This window comes from Glycine max, chromosome 1, assembly GCF_000004515.6.
Source record: "Glycine max cultivar Williams 82 chromosome 1, Glycine_max_v4.0, whole genome shotgun sequence".
NCBI lineage: Eukaryota > Viridiplantae > Streptophyta > Magnoliopsida > Fabales > Fabaceae > Glycine > Glycine max.
The window spans coordinates 2,877,637-2,897,332 of record NC_016088.4 but is presented as its reverse complement, the minus strand read 5'-3'; the positions used below and the strand labels follow the sequence as shown (position 1 = coordinate 2,897,332).

Sequence of the window (19,696 nt, the reverse complement as noted above, 5' to 3'; positions counted from 1 at the left end):
AGTTCAAACTAAGCTCATTATTATAACAGGTGAGAAACAAGCTTTCACAATAAATTGTAGAACATAACCCAAAAACAAAAGCTAATATTATAGAGGAAGAGCAACACTTGTTAGAGATAGGTGTGCATTCAAATATTCGTAGTAGAATTAGTCAACTTATGCATTTGTTAGAGATATAAGATTAATTGGATAATTAAAAAAGAAAAAAAGTTACTTTTTATTTAAAAAAATAATAAATTAATAATTAATATTTGATGATAAAAAAAATATTTGTGCATTTGTTTTAATAGTTTTACTTCAAAGTTTATTAGCCTTTCTCTTTTAACTATTGAAACTTTTCTTAATTGGTGTATTTTCATTAGTGCTTTAAATTGATCTTATGTTCCAAATCATTTTTAAGATCAATTATGTCATTTTCTCATAATAGATGCATTTGTGTTTTCTCTTTAATATATTTATTTTTAATTTGATTTACGTATATTTTATACCATCTAATATTTATAATTATAAAGTATACATCATTACTTTTATGATTTGTCATAAATTTCTCTTTTAAATTTGAACAACACCTTCCAATTACAAAAAATACTCAAAGTATTCCTTAATTAATTTCTTCAACTCAAAATATGTGATTAATTTGCATCTTTCTTTGCCTCTTTATTATTTTTGTATAATAACTAAGATTAAATTGTCATTTGTTATCCGTCATAAAAAATAAAATTAATAAGATGAAATAGAAATTAAAATGATGAAACTGAGCGCAAGGTAAACTCAAGTTAAGACTATTAAAACTTAAATTTTAGACTCACCTAAAAAAGTTATTTGTTAATATATTAATTTTAATAAAACAAAAAGGTCACATAATTTAACAAAAGAGTCCGACCTATAATTATCTCATTTAAATTAAAAAAATCTTTTAAAATTTATTTTAGATCTCATTCATGATTGAATTAACATTAGTCTATCGCATCATTAATTAAAACAAACAATATCAAAATAGTATTATTTACTTAATGAAATTTTATATAATTTCTAAATATTTATTTCATTTATCTCTCTTTCATTATATTACTTATCTTATTTTACACTTTACTTTTGATATTTTTATCTTGTATAAAATAGTATAAATGTCTGTGATATAAATAACATTACTCATGTTCTAGTGTATATATATACCAGGGTGGTTGATTGTCCATCCTGTATACGGTAGTTTTTTACATGTCTACTGTAGTTCAGTACAATATACTTAAATATTTGTAGACATATCATATTAATTAAAAATAATATCGTATATATACAATAATGAATAAAACTATATAGAATAGGGTCTTTTTAACTAATGTCCAATAGCCTTAGGACACGATATTAGTTAAGAAAAAAAATATTTATTACGTGAATTATAGGAAAACTCTTAGAAGTCATGAATAACTAATTTGAATATTTTTTGTATTAATTTAATTTATTCAAAGAATATAATAAAGTAATTTTAATTTATGTCATTTTCGAATTCGAAGCAAACACAAACCCTAACTTTCGAGTTCTCTCATCTCGCGCGGTTCTCTCCGTTCTCGGCGCCGGTGCCGCCGCGTCTCGAGACTGTTCGTCCATTGCACGGAGCCACGGAGCAATTCCGTCGCACTCTAAGCCTGCAGCTTCAACACGCCGTCGTACCTGAAGCAGTTCCGTCGGACTCACGCCCTAGTCTCTGCATCTTTGTTTTTCAGGTGCTTTTTTTGCTACATTTTCAGGAGCTTAAATACTCATTTTTTTCTCTTTTCAATTTCTTGTCTTTTATTTTCTGGTTGCCGCAACCTATGCCGTTCGTCCATTTTCTATTGTGTGTGAGAGACGTTGATTTGTTTACAAGGTTGTTTATCTTTGAAGTAGCATTCAGAATTTAATTTCTCTGTTGACTATGTCAAGCACCTTAATAATACTGAATTGTTGTTGCTGTTGCACACAGAACTAAATCAATTTTTTTAGGAATGCTAATAAATTAAATTAAAATACTGTATATGTTTTAGTTGCTTCTGTATGTATTACTACTAAGCTACTAGTAGCCAAATACTTTGGTGCTTGGTTTTTTATAATTGTTTCTTTGACTGTTAATGTTTGCACTTTGCAGATAGACTTGAAGATGTCATATATATATATATATATATATACACACACACACACAGACACAGGGCCAATTAGTGACCCACCGGTTGGACCACTGGCTCGACCGAGCCAGTGACCAGACCGGTTTTCACAACATTGATCTTAACTGCTATTTGACTGTATTATATTGTGTGTTTTTAACTGCTATTGGGCAGCTTGTCAAGACCTGTTGCTCTGAAGGCAATCGGTGAAGTTTTCCTAGAGACTTCTGAACCTTCAATTTGTATAACTCCAGGCCCTTCTTTTTGCATTACCATTTTTAATTTGTATCTTCCTTCTCGTACCTTTTTAGTTATCCTCTAATAGTATTGCAAGTTGCAAGTTAAGATTATACATTGCTCAAAGAGAGTTCATTCTAATTGTAGTATATTCTCTGAATGAACTGATGTGAATCTATATATCCCCAACCTCAAATTTCATAACATTCCTTAAAACTTTGTCTCTCTGTTAGAGTAGTTTCTCTGCTGCAACAAAGATCCTATTCAGAAGGGATGATTATATTTTTGTCAGTGTATGTACGAAGAGTTCCAAGCTTTTAAGACATCCATGCGAACCTTTTTTCTTTCTTTCTTTCTCTTATTTGTGTTTGCAGTTTCATAATTTGATTTAGTTTGTGACTTTTAATTTTTTCTCCATTTTTCAATGCAGTGATGGGAAAGATGCACAAGAATAGGAAACAAGCTGGTGGGCATGGAACTCCAAGAGAAGAAACCGATATGCAGGAACAAGAAATGGACATAAGGAAGATTATGAAAGATGTGGAAAATTTTAGTAATGTCCATTTTCTATTTTTCATTTTGACTTTCTTGCCCTTTTCCTTGACTGTTGTCTTTATCTTTTCTTTGAATCTGCTTTCTGTTGATGCATTTTGAATATTCAATTCAATAGAAGACAATGCATTATGAAAAGTGGATGATTATGTTCTTGCTTCTAACTATAATATTTCATATAATTTGGTTGGATTTCTTTGGTCTGCTCTGATGCAGCTTGATTCTTGAATAGCTGTACAATGCATACTTGGTAGCTGAAATCTTTGATTTTAAAACACCATGTTGATTTATGTGGCTACTGGCTGGATAGATGTGATAGTCTCTTCTTTTTTGTGCAAACAATATTCTTAGTTGAAATTGTCTCAACCTAAACTTCTAATTAGGATACATGGCAATGGCTGTAACTTATCACTGTCCTTTCATGTTCTCTTGTAACATTTAGGGTCATGTGTAACTTTTATTTATGTTAATATCTGCAGTTATCTATGACTATAGCTTTCTTAACCGGGATTATTTAGAGGGTTTAATTGTATAGTTGATTGCCAGTTGTATAAATGTTCTTGAGTTTTTTGTTGTTGGAAATATATGAGCGTTACTTAGAAATTGTTGAGTAGTATGTGGGCTAAAATTGGTTTTTTCGCATATTGGATGTTTGAAAGATAAGAAAATGTTTGGTCCTTTATTTTAATTTTGTGGTAACCATACCCATTTCACCTGGTTTTGTTTGTCTTTCCAGTTTCCACTGTGTCCAGCAAATATGGTAGTACGGTTGCTTCTTATAATGGCTGCTAATTATTGTATTATTTTCCAGGCTACTCACATATGTCATGGAAAGAACGCAAAAAGATTGAAAATAGAAATGTTGTTTCTCTTGGTGGGAAGGTGAGGACTATTGTTGATGTTCTATTTTGTTTGTCATGTGCCAATGCAAATATCAAAGATGCTCAGGAAACGCATTTCTTACTGTTTATCATATTCCCATATGTAGCCCCAAAAGAATCAGAGATTACCTTTAAGTGTGGCACGACCAATGATGAAGAAACAAAAGGAGAGGGAGCAGAAAATGCTTCAAGAGGTAATTAATTTCTATCATTCCCCACTTTTATCCCCCGGTTATTTTTCTGTCTGTCTGTTACTGACATTATTCATATATAAAAATATGTACTGACCACTTGGTGGCTTTTAGCGTTTGATTCTTGGACAATTTGGGGGAAAACTTGGTGGTAGCAGTAAAAGATCTGCTGGGAAGCACAAGCCAGAGAACAGGGGTCTGAAATCAAGTGAAGGTCATTTTAGAAATGGCATACTCAATGTGAAGCATTTGTTAAATTCAGCACCATCAAGAGATCGTGAAACTGGAACTAATATGTCCAATGCATGGAAAGGGAAAGGTGGTAAGAAGAAAAATAGTAACAAGGGTGGTGGTAAGAAGCACCGTTGAGCACGTCCTTGTGAATAACGTGTTTTAGGAATATTCAGGAGTCATTTTTTAATATGTATGACCTTTATAAATCTAGTATGACCCTTGGGTAAGCTTTTCATTTTGACAGTGAAATGGATAGAATAGAAAACAGGACAATTATGTCTTGTGCTTTCTGGTAATTATACAATATTAAACTTTCATCTGTCATTTTATGATTATATATTAGTTTATAATTATTAGAATGCACTGTATTTTTAGTTCATACAGAAATTCTTAACCTTTTGATAAAATAAATCTTTTGACGTTGAGTTGTTTTGAGTTTATTAACCTTTTTCCACAATATTTCTCGCAATATAGCTTGCAATTTCAAATTAATTATAGTTTTGTAAGTGGTTCTATGCCAAATTTTAAATTATTAATTTGCTTATTTTTACAAATAATTTAGTCAAAAATTATAAACCATGAAGTATATGAAGCATGAACAGATTTTTAATTACGAGAATAAAAGTTAATAAAAAGACATTTAAAAGATTAAAGTTGCATGAAATGGATTTATTTATTTTTTTTAGTTGGGTAGGATTGTTATAGATGGTAACATTTTCTTTCTAATTATTTAAGATAGTTGCATATTCAAATCTCAAGATTAAGAGAGAACAATTTTATGCTAGTCTACTCACATATTTGGTGATAAATAAAACTGTATTTATATTGATTAATAACATGTTTTACGCATGAAGCATAAGTTGTAGAGTTGTAGGTACTAGTATTGTCTAACGTAAGATAAACCATTATTACATTATGACCGAACATAATTACAAATAAAGAAGATAAGCCATTTCCTTTTTTTTTTCTTTTAAAAAAAATGTCAAACTATAAACATTTTTATGTGCCCAAGTCATCCTTCTGCTAATTTCATTGTCTAATTGATTCAATTATTCTAATTAGAGATGGTCATGGACACATAATTGAGGGTATGTTTTTCTGTCCAAAAAAAAACAATTGAGGGTATGCTTTGACAAGAAATCCTTCTCTGTTTGAATCAATCTTGCATCAACAAGTAATAACAACTTTAACTACTATATTTTACTATGTTCATAAATAAATAAAAAACTTTGTTGCGCCATGAAGTCCTTTTATTTACTGTTCGTGATTAACATAAGTAAAATTGGCTTGAATAGCTAAATAACTAAATTCATACTTCTTGAAAAGTGTAATATAGTAATAAATTGATAAATATAAATTTAGTATAAAAACGAGTAAAAAATATCATAAATTAATCTTATTGATAATTTTATGAAATCATTATATTATTAAATTGTAATGATTAATAATCAATTTAATATTAAGTTATAAAATTTAAAAATAAATTTATCATTAAATTATTTACAGAATTATTTTATCATACTTTTTACATTTAATTTTAATTTTTCATCTTTTCATCAGGTTTATCTATGCCTCATTTTTTAAACGACGGATTTGAGTATTTATCCGTAAAATTGACTTACTAGTAATTTTTAGACACGTTTTTGTGAAATCAACATGATTGTTGTTCAGTGGGAAGAAGAAGAAGAAGAGGAGGAGGAGGAAGAGGGTGAGTAAGAGGGTGGTAGTGATGATGATGATGATGATGTAACAATTGATGGGCCTGATACTTCATCCTTCACTGCGTTTCTCTGTTCTTTGTTGTCTACTTCGGATTCCGGGGATAAGGTTGGTGAAGCTGATGAGAAGAATGATGGTGGCAGGTGATGACTCTGCCACAAAGGAAAGTTTTGTTGTGAAGAAAAGTTTGTTTTCCAGGGGCAAGCACTCACTTGGTAGGGCCATTCACCAAGTTGCCAGAATGGGCGGATTTCGCAACAAGGATGGTAATTACACCGATGAAGGCGTTGAGATGAAGCACATTGTGAAAACGCCTGTGGCTGTGGCTGTGGCTCGGATTGGTGATCACCTGCCTGAAATTTCTGAGCCTTCAATGCTCGTTTCTGAGGATGTGAGGAATGTGGTGTATGCTTCACTGCCGGCACTTATTCACGGCCGGAAATGGCTTATGCTGTACAGGTATACATGTCTAAGGATGAAGATGAGGATTCATTGGCATTTGGCTGATACAAGATTCTGCTGTTGAGTCTACAAGTTCAAAACTCTTGTTGTTCGTTAATGTTTGTGTGTTTATCTTTTTGTTTTATGCAGCACTTGGAAGCATGGTATATCACTTTCAACTCTTTACCGGAGAAGCATGTTTTGGCCTGGACTGAGCTTGCTGGTACAGCTTCATTGACCTTGTGTTATCAATCTTATACATGTATCTGTGAATTAGTTGTGTATGTTCTGCATTTGCGAATTCTTTTGTATAAAATAAACAAGTAGGAACAGTCAAATACACTTCTTTTTTCCCTCTTTCTTTGTAGACTAGTTGATGACTGCTTGGACTTTATTTGATTGATAAATGGAGTGATACATTGAATTGGAGATAGGTTTTACGTCATGCTTACTTCCAACTTAAAACTTTCATGGTTTTTTCCAATTTGAACTTGCCAGAAGCAGAAAGAAACAACTATTACATTAGGTGACAGAGACCTTTTTTTTTATTATTGAAACTTGCGGAACAAATGGATACTGACATATGGTTGTGGTACCTTAATAGAATTCTCTTGCCTTTAGATTTGAGCTATAAATGATAATCAAGTTCCACAGAGATTGCAGCGTAGTTTGTATATCAAATAAATTTTAACATTCTAATTAATAGTACAATAGTAGAATGCAGTAGTTTAAGATGACTATGTGTTGAAGTTCCATGTTTGTAAGCTTGCTGCTTAGAAGGTTATGCTATCCAATTATAAAGGCATGTCTTGGAATTCTGTTATTTTTTTATGGGTTTGCTTGCTCTTATCTGGATTACCAAAGATATATGCATTATTGTGTCCTTTAATCAGACTAATTTCTAATTTCTGCTCTCTTCATTCATGGATTGGTTCTCAATATCAACTATTTTGTTCCAGGTTGTTGGAGACCGTAAAGGAGCAGTCTTTGGTGGACTGGTTGAAGCTCCTCTTAGACCATCGAACAAGAGAAAATACCAGGTAACCTCTTATCTCTACTATTCTAATGTTGTTGGGTATTGCCTGCTTCATGTTGCAATGTTAAGTTTTTTTTTTATCTTGTTGGCATTAAATTTTGAACAGGGAACAAACAATTCATTTGTTTTCACAAACACCTCTGAATTGTATTTCTATATCTACTGTCAATGCTTCGTTCATATACAGCAGTTCGACGTCAGGATTTTTTTTACCATGCTGCGTCGCATGACTCACTAAGACCATCTGGAATTGTTGCATTGGCATCGTTCTTCTAAAATGGTTGATCATAATTAGAGGTAGGCTAGCCAGGTTTAACATCTCGGTTCCTTCTACGCAAATAAAAAGTTAGGCTCTCCATGTACTCAAAAGAAGTGAAAAGAAGCTAGCCTCTTCTTTCGCAGTCCAAGGTTCTGAAGAGCATTATAAAACAAAGAAAAATAATATATATAATGTGTTTGGATTGGATTAATTTTAGAAATTATTTCTAGAATGCTAATTTTGTCATCGTTATTTTTCCTTTTGACAGAGCAAGATTGTGCAACAAATGTTGGTTTACATTTAACACAAGTAAAACATAAAACTTTTCGTTAACATTACTTCAATAGAATGTAAAGTTCAAGTAGCTAGCATATCCAGTTATTTCATAGGCAGTCTAGTATTGACAAACCCGAGCTTAAATATTTTCTTGTAAGTATCAAAGGATGAGTGTTAATTGTGAAATGTGTTGAAGACCATTAAGGAGACGTACTCAGTCAACCAAGATGCATCAAGAGCATATCAATTGTACCATGAGGTAATTTCTACTCACCAAAATGGTGGCTCTGTGATTACTTTAAAAAATTACAGAGGCTATGGCAAGAATATGATGCTATTGCATATTGCACCATGGAGTGCACTAAAGATGTTGAGAAATATACCAATACGGTTAATTCTCCACGGGTTTATGTTTTTTTGGCTGGTCTGGATTCACATTTGGATGGAGTTGGTGGCCATATTCTTGGTACCACCCCACTTCTAAACGTTAAAGTAGTTTATACAATTGTCTGTGCTGAGGCAAATCGCCAAGAGGCAATGCTTGGTAGTGTCTCTATTGAAGGAACTGCCTTTGCTGTCAAGAAGTCTTCCAAGAAAGGAGTCCCCAAGTGTAGCCATTGTAATGGAGATAATCATGTGATTGAAACATGCTCCAAACTTCATGGCTATCTAGATTGGCACCCAAAAGGCAAAACAACCTCCAATAACAAGGCAGAAAATCTTAGTCAAATTGCTACTGCTGCTGGATTTGTGATCAAGTCAGGTATGTCTAACTCTGTCATTAATCTTTCCGTTGTTACTGGGAGTAGCGATTGGATAATTGATATGGGTGCTGCTGACCATATGACTTGTGATCCTCATACATTTACTCATCTTTCCCCTGGTCTTCTAAAATTGTCATTACTAATGCCAATGAAGTTTCATCTCCTATTGAAGGTGTTGGTACTGTATCTCTCTCACCCTCCATATCAGTCCTTGATTTCTTATTTGTTCCTACATTTAATTGTAATCTTCTCTCAGTCAGTAAATTAACTAAATCTCATTCTTGTGTTGCTTTGTTTTTCCCTACCCATTGTCTTTTTCAGAACATCCATATCAAGGAAAAGATTGGCAGTGGTAAACAAAGTGGAGGATTGTTTTATCTAGAAGATGATTCTCAGCAAACACATAAAGAAGCATTGGTTCATCTTGCGAGTGATCACACACAAGATAAAAACCAACAAAAATTCTGGTTGTGACAAAGGAGTAAATGACCTCTGCAACACCACATTTAAGTTGAACTAGTGCAAGTCAATGCAAATGGAGAGATGTAGGGACTATATACATTGCATGATCTGGGACATGATTATTGAATATGATATATATATATATATATTAAAGATTTAAATATAGTAATATGTATTAAATAGTACATAACCATAAGGACAAATAATCTAAATTTGAGGAAATCTTAGTTAACAAATAATTTTCTAAAAATGAGAATAAAATTACTTAAAAATAAGGAATTTTTCTATAAAATATCATAATAATAGCTAACTATATATACGTATTTAATATATGGACATAATACATTTTGGCATCATCAAAGATGAGTGTTGTTGCATAAAAATAAAAAAATAAAAAAGATGAGTGTTGCTTGCAAGCAAGCAGCTAATTGTCGAGATATATATTATTCAAATTCATAATAACGGATCCAATTAAGAACGGCCATGCACATCGGAATAATGATGGAGAGGTGGGCCTGAGGTCCATTAAGAACGGCCATGCACATCGGCTGGCATCATAAATTTTATACCTCATCTCTCGTATCATTAGCATTAATTATAAACTAGTAATGAAAATCTATGAGTGGGCATGAAAAGAAGACTCAGATCTTTTAAGTAAGGTGGCGGTTTGAATTATGTATGGATAAAATATAGTTGGGAGGAGAGATTTCATTGAAGATGATTAGACAAGTTTTTTAATTAAATATTTGTAAAGTTTGAATATTCATAAAGTTGATGATAATTTATACTAATAATATATGATAGTCAAGTTCTATCATTAGCATTAATGCCTTAATTATAATATAGTAATTTAAATTTCTGGGTGGGCATAGAAAGAATGTTCCAATCTTTTAAGTAAAGTGTTGAATTCCAACCTTATGTATAAACAAAATATAATTAAAAAAAAGAGACTCATAACTAGTCAATTTTTTTAGGAAAGAGTATTGGTGATCATTCATCCTATTAATAACATGCACTCTATACTGATAAAGTTTTATTGATGTGGTTTATGATATTGTTGTAACTTGTAAAGTTAATCAACACCTGAATCACATTCAGGTAGCTTATACAATGCCAACCTAAGAGAATGTCAGAAAGATTATTATATACAGCTAGCATTTATCTTCAATTCCTTCAATGCCATTTCTGCATTCTTAAAAACAATTCCTTGCTTTTGTGTGAGAGCCATATACGTTGAGAGTTGTGGAAGTTAGTAATAAGACCCAGAGCTCCCTTCTGCCATTTCTGTCATCAATTCCTTGTAGTAACAGTAGACAAAAGCAACATAACATAAGATGATTTTATTGGTTGCTTTATATAGATGATGATGTCTTGATTTGGTGCTTTTGTATGTGTGTGACTCCCACGCATGATCAATGACACATGATTGAATTCAAATGGCGAATTCTTCATTTCAATTTTCATGGTTGAGTTTGAAATATTTTTTGTAAACGGAGACATTTAAATATTTTAGCCATTTATTTTCATTATATATAATAGTGTTCACAGTATGTAATTTTTTTATAACTCTGTTAAGCTTAATATTTTAAGAATACTGATTAAGAAACTTAAAAGTAAATTTTTTTTATTAAAAGACAAAAAATTATATTATTTATGATTTTTTTTTTTATTTTTCTATAATTTACCTAATGAATATTTTTTAATTCCTTGATCATAAATGGTTAGCCAGACTTATTCTTTTTCTCCCATTTTTTTCACCTTACCCCCAAAAAAAATATTGACTGTTAGGGTAGTGGCCGAGGAGTAATTCTAGAATGTACACTCTCACTACAAACGGAAGTGATGAGTCATCATATTCTTCTCTGTTTATTGAACTTATTTTTAATATTTTTCAACCCTGCGCTTTAACGTGGTCCACGACGATTCAACATAGTCATGTCATAAATTCTTTTGTTTTCTAAAGTAAGATATTGTGATTTAAAAAGAATAAATTATAGTTAAAATGTTCTTCTAAAAAAATTATAGTTTAAATGTCAATGAAAAAATTAATTATGTGTTTTTAATAATGTAAATTTATTTATTATTTATAGATTATTAAAATTCCAAATTATCATTTTCATTAATAATTATAATTAATCTTTATTTTTAATTTTTTCCCTTTTTCATATTAATTCATCAATGATAATATTTAGAAGTATTTGATTTTGTATTTTAATTTTAGTTGATATATTTTTATTTGAACTCATAAAAGGGTATTACTTTTATTTTTGTTAAGGAAATTAGAAAAACAGTTTTTTCATCAACTGAAAATAATAAGTAAAAATAAACTAAACATCATTATATTTTTTTCATTTTTAGTTCAATATAAAATTATTTTGAGCTTAAAAATGTCTAAAAGCTAAAAAAAAAGAAGACTGAAACAGATTGATTTCATATATTCAATGTAATCCAAACCTAATCAAAATTTTGTATAGATACTTTTTTAATATTTTACTTGAACAAATTTCATATTAATGATGCTTGTTTAAGTAAACCATTAATGTAGTTCTTAAAGAATTATCTTCTTTCCTAAACAGCTTAAAGTAATGAAATTATATCTTTTTCTATGCATGGGCCGAAAGCTAAAAGCAAAGCAGAAAACAAAAAGTTTACAACCTCAAATGAATGACTTCTAAAGCATCCGTCAGTAACATGGAAGCTAACTGAGGAGGCCATTGAAGGATTATGTAACATTGTTTTTCATATATATATTTTTATTTTGATGTATAGAAAAATAATGAAATAGATTGCATGACCCGAAACCTAGTGTTGATTTTTTATTTTTTTTTGTAAAAAAAAAAACAAAACATGGTGTTGATTAATTGATTTATAATATATATACTAGTTGTGTTTTATATATACTGTTGTATAAAAAAATAACTTACAGGTGCATTGGTTTTTTGGTTTAAAAAACAACAATAAAATATATTATTTTTAAAATAATTTTAAGAAATCATTCTTGCCCAACAAGCTTTGTTTTTGAAAATAAATAAATCTTAAAAATAGAAAACAAACATAAACTAATTACTTTTTCATTACTAACGAGGAGAAAAAAAGTAGACTTGTTATTGTTAGTATTTTTTAAGCCACATAGTTGACGACCATTAATGACCCAATGATATTTCAAAATTGGTGACCTAAAAAAACTAGTAGTAGAAGATTTCTGGATGCTTTGAATATAAAGTTTTCAACCGTCAACACGTGCAATGTTAGCGATTAAATGAAGGACTAAGAACCAAATCAGACCCACAATTAGTAATTAATTAAACAGTGTCTCCGTTGTTTAAAATGCTAAACATCTTTGTTTGTGCAGCAAAGCAAGTCAAAATGTTTGAAAGTTCCAAAACCTAAATAAGATGAGTACTTTTATATTCCACCTCCTATTTTATTTATTTATTTTGAATAAAATGGGCCCAAACGACAGAAAAGAATCACCAAACTATTCAGCTAAATTATAAATAAAATAGGAATAATGGCAGACATGCAGATTGTGCAGATCCACGGCTTCCATTTGTACCTTTTTGTTTTCTTCTCAAAAAGCAATGTTTATTATTGCACTCCACACAGAAATAAATAAATAAATAAATAAAATAAAAATACTAACACGGAATATGCATGTGCCACTCAATCATCACATGTCTTTAGAGAAATACGCAGAATGACAACCCTAACTAGTTTTGTTGAAGACGTGCAAGCTACGCTCTAACCATTTGTTCTTGTAGGTCTATTTGTAGTTCAACATCTCTTAGGTCATGTCAAAATTATTATGTTTGGTTTAGCAAAAAATATATATATTATGTTTGGTACTATATCTAAATTTTAGTGGTATTATTTTGGTGGGGTGGTGGGATTAGAAAAAGAAGAATGTTATCCTAATTTTAATTAACTAAAAGTTTCTGAATTTAAAAAAGAACTTATATTTACTTTCTTAAAAAAAATTAATGGTTATATATTAACTGTCTAAAAATAATTTTGAATTATCATTCAATTATAAATTAATGTTTGTATAATTATTAAAATAATTATTAAGTTAACAAAATTATGATATAGGATAAATTGTGATTAAATTAAATAATTAATTGTGTAAAATTATTCTATATTATTAGTATATAATTCTCTTTCTAAATAAAAAAAAAATAGACTCATGAAGAAAAAATTAGGCAAATTTAGCAACTAAGTTACAAAATATCAAGAGGACAAACAAAGCAACAAAAACAAATATTAACTTCATTCTTTTAAATCAAGTTATTTATTATTTGAAACAAATCCCAAAATTTCAAACTATTAAATCCAATAAAGACCCGTGAGGCTTTTCCCATGTGGTGTTTTCTATTTACATTCCCCTCTTAGAAAGAGCAGCTAAACGATCGAACCAAACAAGTGCATGTAGCTTGACTGTCTTACCCGTCATTGAAACACAATCAACAGATATGTTTGGAAACAAAGCATTCATATATTATATATTTGTATGATTGTGTCATAGTTAAACTATTAAAAACATATGCTACTATTTTTTCTATGTATCTTGTGCTACTATATATTAATATGATAGTATTTTAATTTTGATTTGATAACTGTGGGAAGTGAGTTTTTTTTTTTAAAGTATAAAGAATTGTTTCAAAGTATTGGTTAATATTTTGGATAGGACTTGAAGCTCAATCCATGTAATGGACTATCTCTATTATTAATCAAAATAGTTGATTAAAGCCAATGCTAAAATGTATAGATTCTTGTAATATAATTATAAATAGAAGATCATACATAGATCTCGAGCAAAGTTGTCTAGTTGCTACATCAAAACATAGTTTTGTTACCACTAGGATGCCTTGGCCTCGTGCTAAGAAATACATCTCATCTTAGACTACTATAAAAGCAATTAATGTCACTTTAGTAGACAATCATTTATTAAAAATATCCTAGTTTAGAAGTGTTAGAATATTTTTTTTACAAATACTCACCTTTTACTTTTGATGTGGATTTCACCTTACCGGTTATCCATCTATCACTAGGAGATCTCAAACTTCTGTCCATATGAAATTTATTTCAATCAATGTCAACCAAAGTTTAGTCAAAGTCAAAAGTCATATATGGATCCCATTAATTAATAAAATAAAAACATTGAATTAGATATTATAGAAAAATGCTTAATTTTCAAAACAATTAAAAGTATTAAACAATAAAAAGAATAAAAACATTAAAAGTTTTAGCTAGTTCTCTTAAAAGTTAAAATCATTGCTAATAAAAATACTGTTTTTATCGTGAATTGCTATGTCTAAACTTATCAATTAGTTCACGTAACAACAAAAAAAAAAAAAAACTTATCAATTGGTTAGTATCACTTGATTTAAAACCATTGATGGCAATTACTATGATATGAACATATGTATTTTGGAAAGAATAATGTCAGTTGGTCTCTACAATGTAAAAGATAAGTATAAGCATTAGAATAGATGCCCTTTTTGTTAGATTTGGCTAACAGATATCCCTAGTTTACAGAAAAAAAGTGGATAAGAATGTAATAAATTGGATCTTAATGACATACTGTATAAAGACTTGCAACTGTATGTATTTAACATCTTTAATTTATGTTACTAGTGTTTATCATTAACTAGTCAACGGTTCACAACTATTGATTGGAACCCAAACCTAAGAGGCAAAAACAATAAGTTACTATGATGATATCTCTATAACAGTACAAATGAATTTTTTTAATGCATATATAGTAGTATACGTTATTTATCAATAAAATGAATAATATATATTTTTAAATTACTAATAATATCCTGTTTTTTTTTTGGTAGAACTAATATCCTGTTTGACTTGGTAAAAAATAAATTCTGTTTTTTTGAGTTATAAAATTTACAACATGATAAGAATAAGTTTTCTTACAAATTTTTTTATATACTACATTTAACAGTACTATTATTCTATTTTAAAAAGTAAATATACATCACTTAATCTAATCACTTATTTATACTAGTGTTTGAAAGATGTGGGAAGCTAACATGTTTCTTAACGAAACCCTTTCTTACATTCTAGCAAATGACGCCTACCAATAACAAAACACAAATCACATCATCAAATAAGCCACATTTCATAGCTCACCACTAAAAATATTACTCCTACAAACATTTATATATATGGTTCTTAACGAAAGAAAGAAATAGGGTAAGAGTAAAATAAAATCCACATTTATAATTGGATAAGATCTAACACCGTCCATAGTAAAACTCCACGTTCTAACAATGTGCGTCAATTCACAATCCCCATAAAAGCGCGTTGGGGTGGTGGATCACCCAACCACCAAACAACAAACGTTTTATTAAGAACAGATTTGATTTTAGGGTTTGTTGAGTTGAGGTGGAATATCGAATTCCAATGGATAAGGCCAATGAATGAATTCACATACACTTGAGGTTAGTTTGGACACAAGGAACCTTCCAGCTCCGTTACAGCACACTGTACCTGTAAATAATTAAAGAAACACCTAGAATCTGTAAAAACTAATAAAAAAAATACGTTAACCTAATAGTACTCCTTCTCACCTTGAAATTAAACTCGTTTATTTTAAGTAAGATTTTATGTTTAAATTTTTTAGATAAAAAAATATAATTTAAAGAAAGAAGTTCACTAATGATAATTAACCACATTTTCTAATAAAAATTATTAGTTCTTAATCAAATTGATGAATTTCGTATAAAATGGTAATTATATATTACTACCATGCTGTGAAATTGACCAAATTTTACCTATGGTAATAAAAATACATAAGTCACCAACACAATAATAATACTACTATCACGCTGTGAAATTTAACAAACTTCATCTGCAGTTATTTTTCCATATTTTATCCCTAATTTATAGGCGAAAATTTAGTTTTTATTTTGTATATAGATTTTGTCGAATTTAGTGGTGCCCACATTCAGCACCTTCTAGGACAAGTGTCACGTCCCCAATTGAGACTTTTATTTTATTTTATTCTGATACGTTATTACTATTATTATTTTTGATAAATAAATAAATTTGTTTATTATTATTATTATTGCGCTGGTTTTCTCAGCCAGATGGACGAATAAAAAATAGACAAAAAAAGGTAAAAGACAATTCAGAATTCTGAGGTAGAAAACGAAGAAAATGTGGGAAGAAACCCCACCTTATTCAAAGTCTGAAGCAAACCGAGAGCGTGCAATAATATATATAAGAAGAAACCCCACATTTTATATTGTTTCAGCGAAGAAGGAAGAAATTGGTGTTCTTTAATGTGAAAGGGTTGGAACGGTTTTTGATTTTAACCCTGCAAAGAGCCTTCCTTTGCGGTTTTTCTTCTTGAGAAGAAGAAGGCTCTTTGTTGTTGTTGATTTTGAAGAAGGAAAGAAGGAAGGAAGAAAATGATGAGGCTATGGATTTCTTATCTGCAATTGGTGGAACTTTTTGTGAGTTCATTGGTTCATATGCTTTATGGGTTTTACATATTTAGCTCCGCTGTGGCTGGGGATCTCTCACAGGCTCTCAATGAATATTTTCACAAGGTTAATAATGTGAATGTTGAAGTCAGAGAGGAAATTTCCAAGCCCAATCAGGCTAATGATCTTCCTCCTATTGTACTTGTTCATGGGATTTTTGGATTTGGCAAAGGGGTAAACCCCCTTTTTTTCCCCCCCCCCCCCCCCCCCCCCCCCCTTGTTTTCTCTCAAGTTTCACCTTTTTGATGGATATAGGTCTGTTTCTCTTCTGGGGTGTTGATTTGTATTTGAATTTATGGTTTTTGTCAGAGATTGGGGGCTTTATCATACTTTGCTGGGGCAGAGAAGAAGGATGAAAGGGTTCTTGTCCCTGATTTGGGGTCCTTAACCAGTATCTATGATAGGTGGGTTATTGAGGTGAAAAAGCTTGGTTTTGGGGTTTTTCTGTTAAATGTGTGTGTTTGTTCTATGCTTGTTTTGTTTTTTGCATAAGTTCTGAAAAGGGTTTTTTTTTGGTCTCAGGGCACGAGAATTGTTCTATTATTTAAAAGGTGGGCAAGTTGATTATGGTGAGGAGCACAGCAAGGCTTGTGGACATTCGCAGTTTGGACGAATCTATGAACAAGGTTCGGAGATCTTAATATTCTGTTTGTTGTTAACTTTTTTTTTTTTTTTGTTCACACTTTTAAATTTGTAGTTTGCTAATGTTATTGGGGATGCAGGGCATTACCCTGAATGGGACGAGGATCACCCTATTCATTTTGTTGGGCACTCAGCAGGAGCACAAGTTATTCGTGTCTTGCAACAAATGCTTGCGGATAAGGTTGGCATTAATGGTTTCATGTAATTTCACCTTTCTGCTTGTAAAGGGTTTTTATTTATTTATATGTTGTGGTTTTTGTATTTTTTGATAATTTGATGTTCATATTGTCTTCAGGCATTCAAGGGGTATGAAAACACCTCAGAGAACTGGGTATTAAGCGTCACATCCTTATCGGGAGCATTTAATGGGACTACAAGAACCTACGCAGATGGCATGCTGTGAGTTCTTATCAACTTTTGGTTATGATTAAATTTAGAACTATTTTTAATTAAGGCCTAAATTCCCTATTATTCATACTAATCAATATCTTTTTAATTATCAGTGTTAGCTACATTTAGCAAACTGAATGATAAGCTAGTCTATAATTTGGGATTGTTTCAGGCCAGAAGATGGGAGAACATTGAAACCTATTTGCCTGCTACAGCTATGCCGCATTGGGGTGATAATATATGATTGGTTCGACATTTCCTGGCTGAAGAACTACTACAATTTTGGGTTTGATCACTACAACATGTCTTGGAGAAAAATGGGCATATGGGGTCTTGTTGACTGCCTATTGGGGAATGCAGGTCCATTTGCTTCAGGAGATTGGATCCTCCCTGATCTCACAATTCAAGGCTCTATAAGACTCAACTACCATATACGTACATTTCCAAACACATACTACTTCAGCTACGCCACCAAGCGCACAACAAAGATCATGGGTGTTAAAGTTCCTTCAAGCATACTTGGAATTCACCCATTGCTTTTCATTAGAGTTTTGCAGATGTGCCAGTGGCGTTTTCCTCCAGATGTTCCTCCCCCTTATAAGGGATACAGGTGGGTTTTTGAATGCAATGGATACTAGTTTTGCCTTCATTTGGCAGTACTCACTAGTAACTTGTATTAAGCTTTGATCAATCAATCAACATCATGTAATTTTGCTTGTGCAGGGATGAGGACTGGCAAGACAATGATGGAGCACTAAATACAATATCCATGACTCATCCTCGCCTCCCAATTGAACACCCCAACTGCTTGGTTGAAAAGGAATCAGACTGCCAACCATTACAACCTGGCATCTGGTATGTAAAATTACTAAATATGCTTTTGTCAAATAGTAAATCCATAACATAGTCAAACCTGTAGCCTTTAGAGCTTATCTTTTGCATTATTTCCTTATATCTAACATTATAGAAATTGGATCCTCTACATGTTCTAGAAACTAGTTAAGTTGATTAACCAATTATTAGATTCTATAATCTATCACTGCCATGCAGTCTAGCTTTGACTGTACAGTAAAGTTGGACAATGTTCACAGGAGATCATTATAATGCAGTGACCTCATTTTATGAGTTGCATCAATGTTTTATTAATATAGATGTATATTATGTACCCCAATGAAATATAGATAATTGACTAGACCATTTTAATTTCTATTCTGATATTTGGAAATTCTTAGTTGCTATACACATTATCCATTAATTTTGAAATTTTTGTTTTCGATTAATTTGCATGGATGATTCCCTTCCATTAGCAAAGTCAGAAAAACTAGGGGATCATTCTTTCCAGCTAATTAAGGATTGCCAGACAGGGTATTGTGGTTGCAAATTACCTGTTGAGTAATTCCAGTTAGTCTGGTGTAAAGTCAACATTGTTTACTGGTTATGAAATTAACACCTTTTTTGTTGTTAAATTTACCTGTGTATTATTTGTTCTGAGAGTTATTCTTTGCTGATCAATATATGGTATTTTGATAAAACAGGTACTACAAATATGTGGAGGGTGATCACATACTATTCATTATTAATCGTGAGAGAGCAGGAGTGCAGTTTGACGTAATCTATGACAGTATTTTCCAACGCTGTAGGAAGCACGTTTTTAGGAAGAAGCTTCCAACAATGCCTAATGAAATCAATCACTAGCACACCATTCTTTACTCTCCCATGTTCAATTAAAAGAGATGTATGAAAAGAAACAGGCTATTCATTTCAGTTAATGCCCCTTCACCTTCTTAAATGTAAATATTTTTCCCACGTTCTCTCATTTTTATACCACCATTTTCTGTATTTTGTAGGATTGGAGAGATATCAGAGACCATAATCAATAGGATGTTACAATCACCATAAGTGTACACAATTATTGTCTCAATATTAAACATCATGAAATGAATTGTTGAATTTTGAATTTTTGAGCTTT

The 19,696-nt window shown here is 31.0% G+C and overlaps 3 protein-coding genes across 6 annotated transcripts; all 3 read left to right on the top strand.

The window, feature by feature from the left end:
* The first annotated feature begins 1,482 nt into the window (after positions 1–1,482).
* LOC100819044 (uncharacterized) lies at positions 1,483–4,560 on the top strand. Its single transcript, XM_003517548.5, has 5 exons — positions 1,483–1,724; positions 2,809–2,931; positions 3,742–3,812; positions 3,919–4,005; positions 4,117–4,560. The coding sequence occupies exons 2-5, from the start codon at positions 2,811–2,813 to the stop codon at positions 4,369–4,371; spliced, it is 534 nt and encodes a 177-aa protein (XP_003517596.1). The 5' UTR covers positions 1,483–1,724; positions 2,809–2,810; the 3' UTR covers positions 4,372–4,560.
* Positions 4,561–5,878: 1,318 nt separating this feature from the next.
* On the top strand, positions 5,879–9,372 carry LOC102670164 (TLD domain-containing protein 2). 3 transcript variants are annotated; one of them, XM_041004899.1, is made up of 4 exons: positions 5,879–6,414; positions 6,547–6,619; positions 7,356–7,436; positions 9,053–9,372. In XM_041004899.1, the coding sequence occupies exons 1-4, from the start codon at positions 5,993–5,995 to the stop codon at positions 9,203–9,205; spliced, it is 729 nt and encodes a 242-aa protein (XP_040860833.1). In that variant the 5' UTR covers positions 5,879–5,992; the 3' UTR covers positions 9,206–9,372. The 3 variants fall into 3 exon arrangements, with proteins under 3 accessions (XP_040860833.1, XP_014625353.3, XP_040860832.1); XM_014769867.3 differs by lacking the exon at positions 9,053–9,372 and adding an exon at positions 7,539–7,670; XM_041004898.1 differs by lacking the exon at positions 9,053–9,372 and having other exon boundaries at positions 7,356–7,670.
* Positions 9,373–16,318: 6,946 nt separating this feature from the next.
* LOC100802504 (lipase) lies at positions 16,319–19,684 on the top strand. 2 transcript variants are annotated; one of them, XM_041004861.1, is made up of 9 exons: positions 16,319–16,869; positions 17,005–17,099; positions 17,218–17,321; positions 17,418–17,518; positions 17,633–17,736; positions 17,900–18,337; positions 18,451–18,582; positions 19,263–19,462; positions 19,575–19,684. In XM_041004861.1, exons 1-8 carry the CDS (start codon positions 16,621–16,623, stop codon positions 19,420–19,422), a joined length of 1,383 nt encoding a protein of 460 aa, XP_040860795.1. In that variant the 5' UTR covers positions 16,319–16,620; the 3' UTR covers positions 19,423–19,462; positions 19,575–19,684. The 2 variants fall into 2 exon arrangements, with proteins under 2 accessions (XP_040860795.1, XP_040860790.1); XM_041004856.1 differs by having other exon boundaries at positions 19,263–19,684.
* The last annotated feature ends 12 nt before the right edge of the window (positions 19,685–19,696 follow it).

What these genes read in the sequence shown, in the direction of transcription:
- LOC100819044 (XM_003517548.5), top strand. Translation starts at nt 2,811, where the DNA reads ATGGGAAAGATGCACAAGAATAGGAAACAAGCTGGTGGGCATGGAACT. An exon ending in GAAAGATGTGGAAAATTTTA is followed by an intron (nt 2,932 to 3,741) that starts GTAATGTCCATT and finishes ATTATTTTCCAG; the next exon opens with GCTACTCACATATGTCATGG. An exon ending in TTGTTTCTCTTGGTGGGAAG is followed by an intron (nt 3,813 to 3,918) that starts GTGAGGACTATT and finishes TCCCATATGTAG; the next exon opens with CCCCAAAAGAATCAGAGATT.
- LOC100802504 (XM_041004861.1), top strand. Translation starts at nt 16,621, where the DNA reads ATGATGAGGCTATGGATTTCTTATCTGCAATTGGTGGAACTTTTTGTG. An exon ending in TTAACCAGTATCTATGATAG is followed by an intron (nt 17,100 to 17,217) that starts GTGGGTTATTGA and finishes TTTTGGTCTCAG; the next exon opens with GGCACGAGAATTGTTCTATT. An exon ending in ACCTACGCAGATGGCATGCT is followed by an intron (nt 17,737 to 17,899) that starts GTGAGTTCTTAT and finishes GGATTGTTTCAG; the next exon opens with GCCAGAAGATGGGAGAACAT.
- LOC102670164 (XM_041004898.1), top strand. Translation starts at nt 5,993, where the DNA reads ATGGGCCTGATACTTCATCCTTCACTGCGTTTCTCTGTTCTTTGTTGT. An exon ending in AAATGGCTTATGCTGTACAG is followed by an intron (nt 6,415 to 6,546) that starts GTATACATGTCT and finishes TGTTTTATGCAG; the next exon opens with CACTTGGAAGCATGGTATAT. An exon ending in GGCCTGGACTGAGCTTGCTG is followed by an intron (nt 6,620 to 7,355) that starts GTACAGCTTCAT and finishes ATTTTGTTCCAG; the next exon opens with GTTGTTGGAGACCGTAAAGG.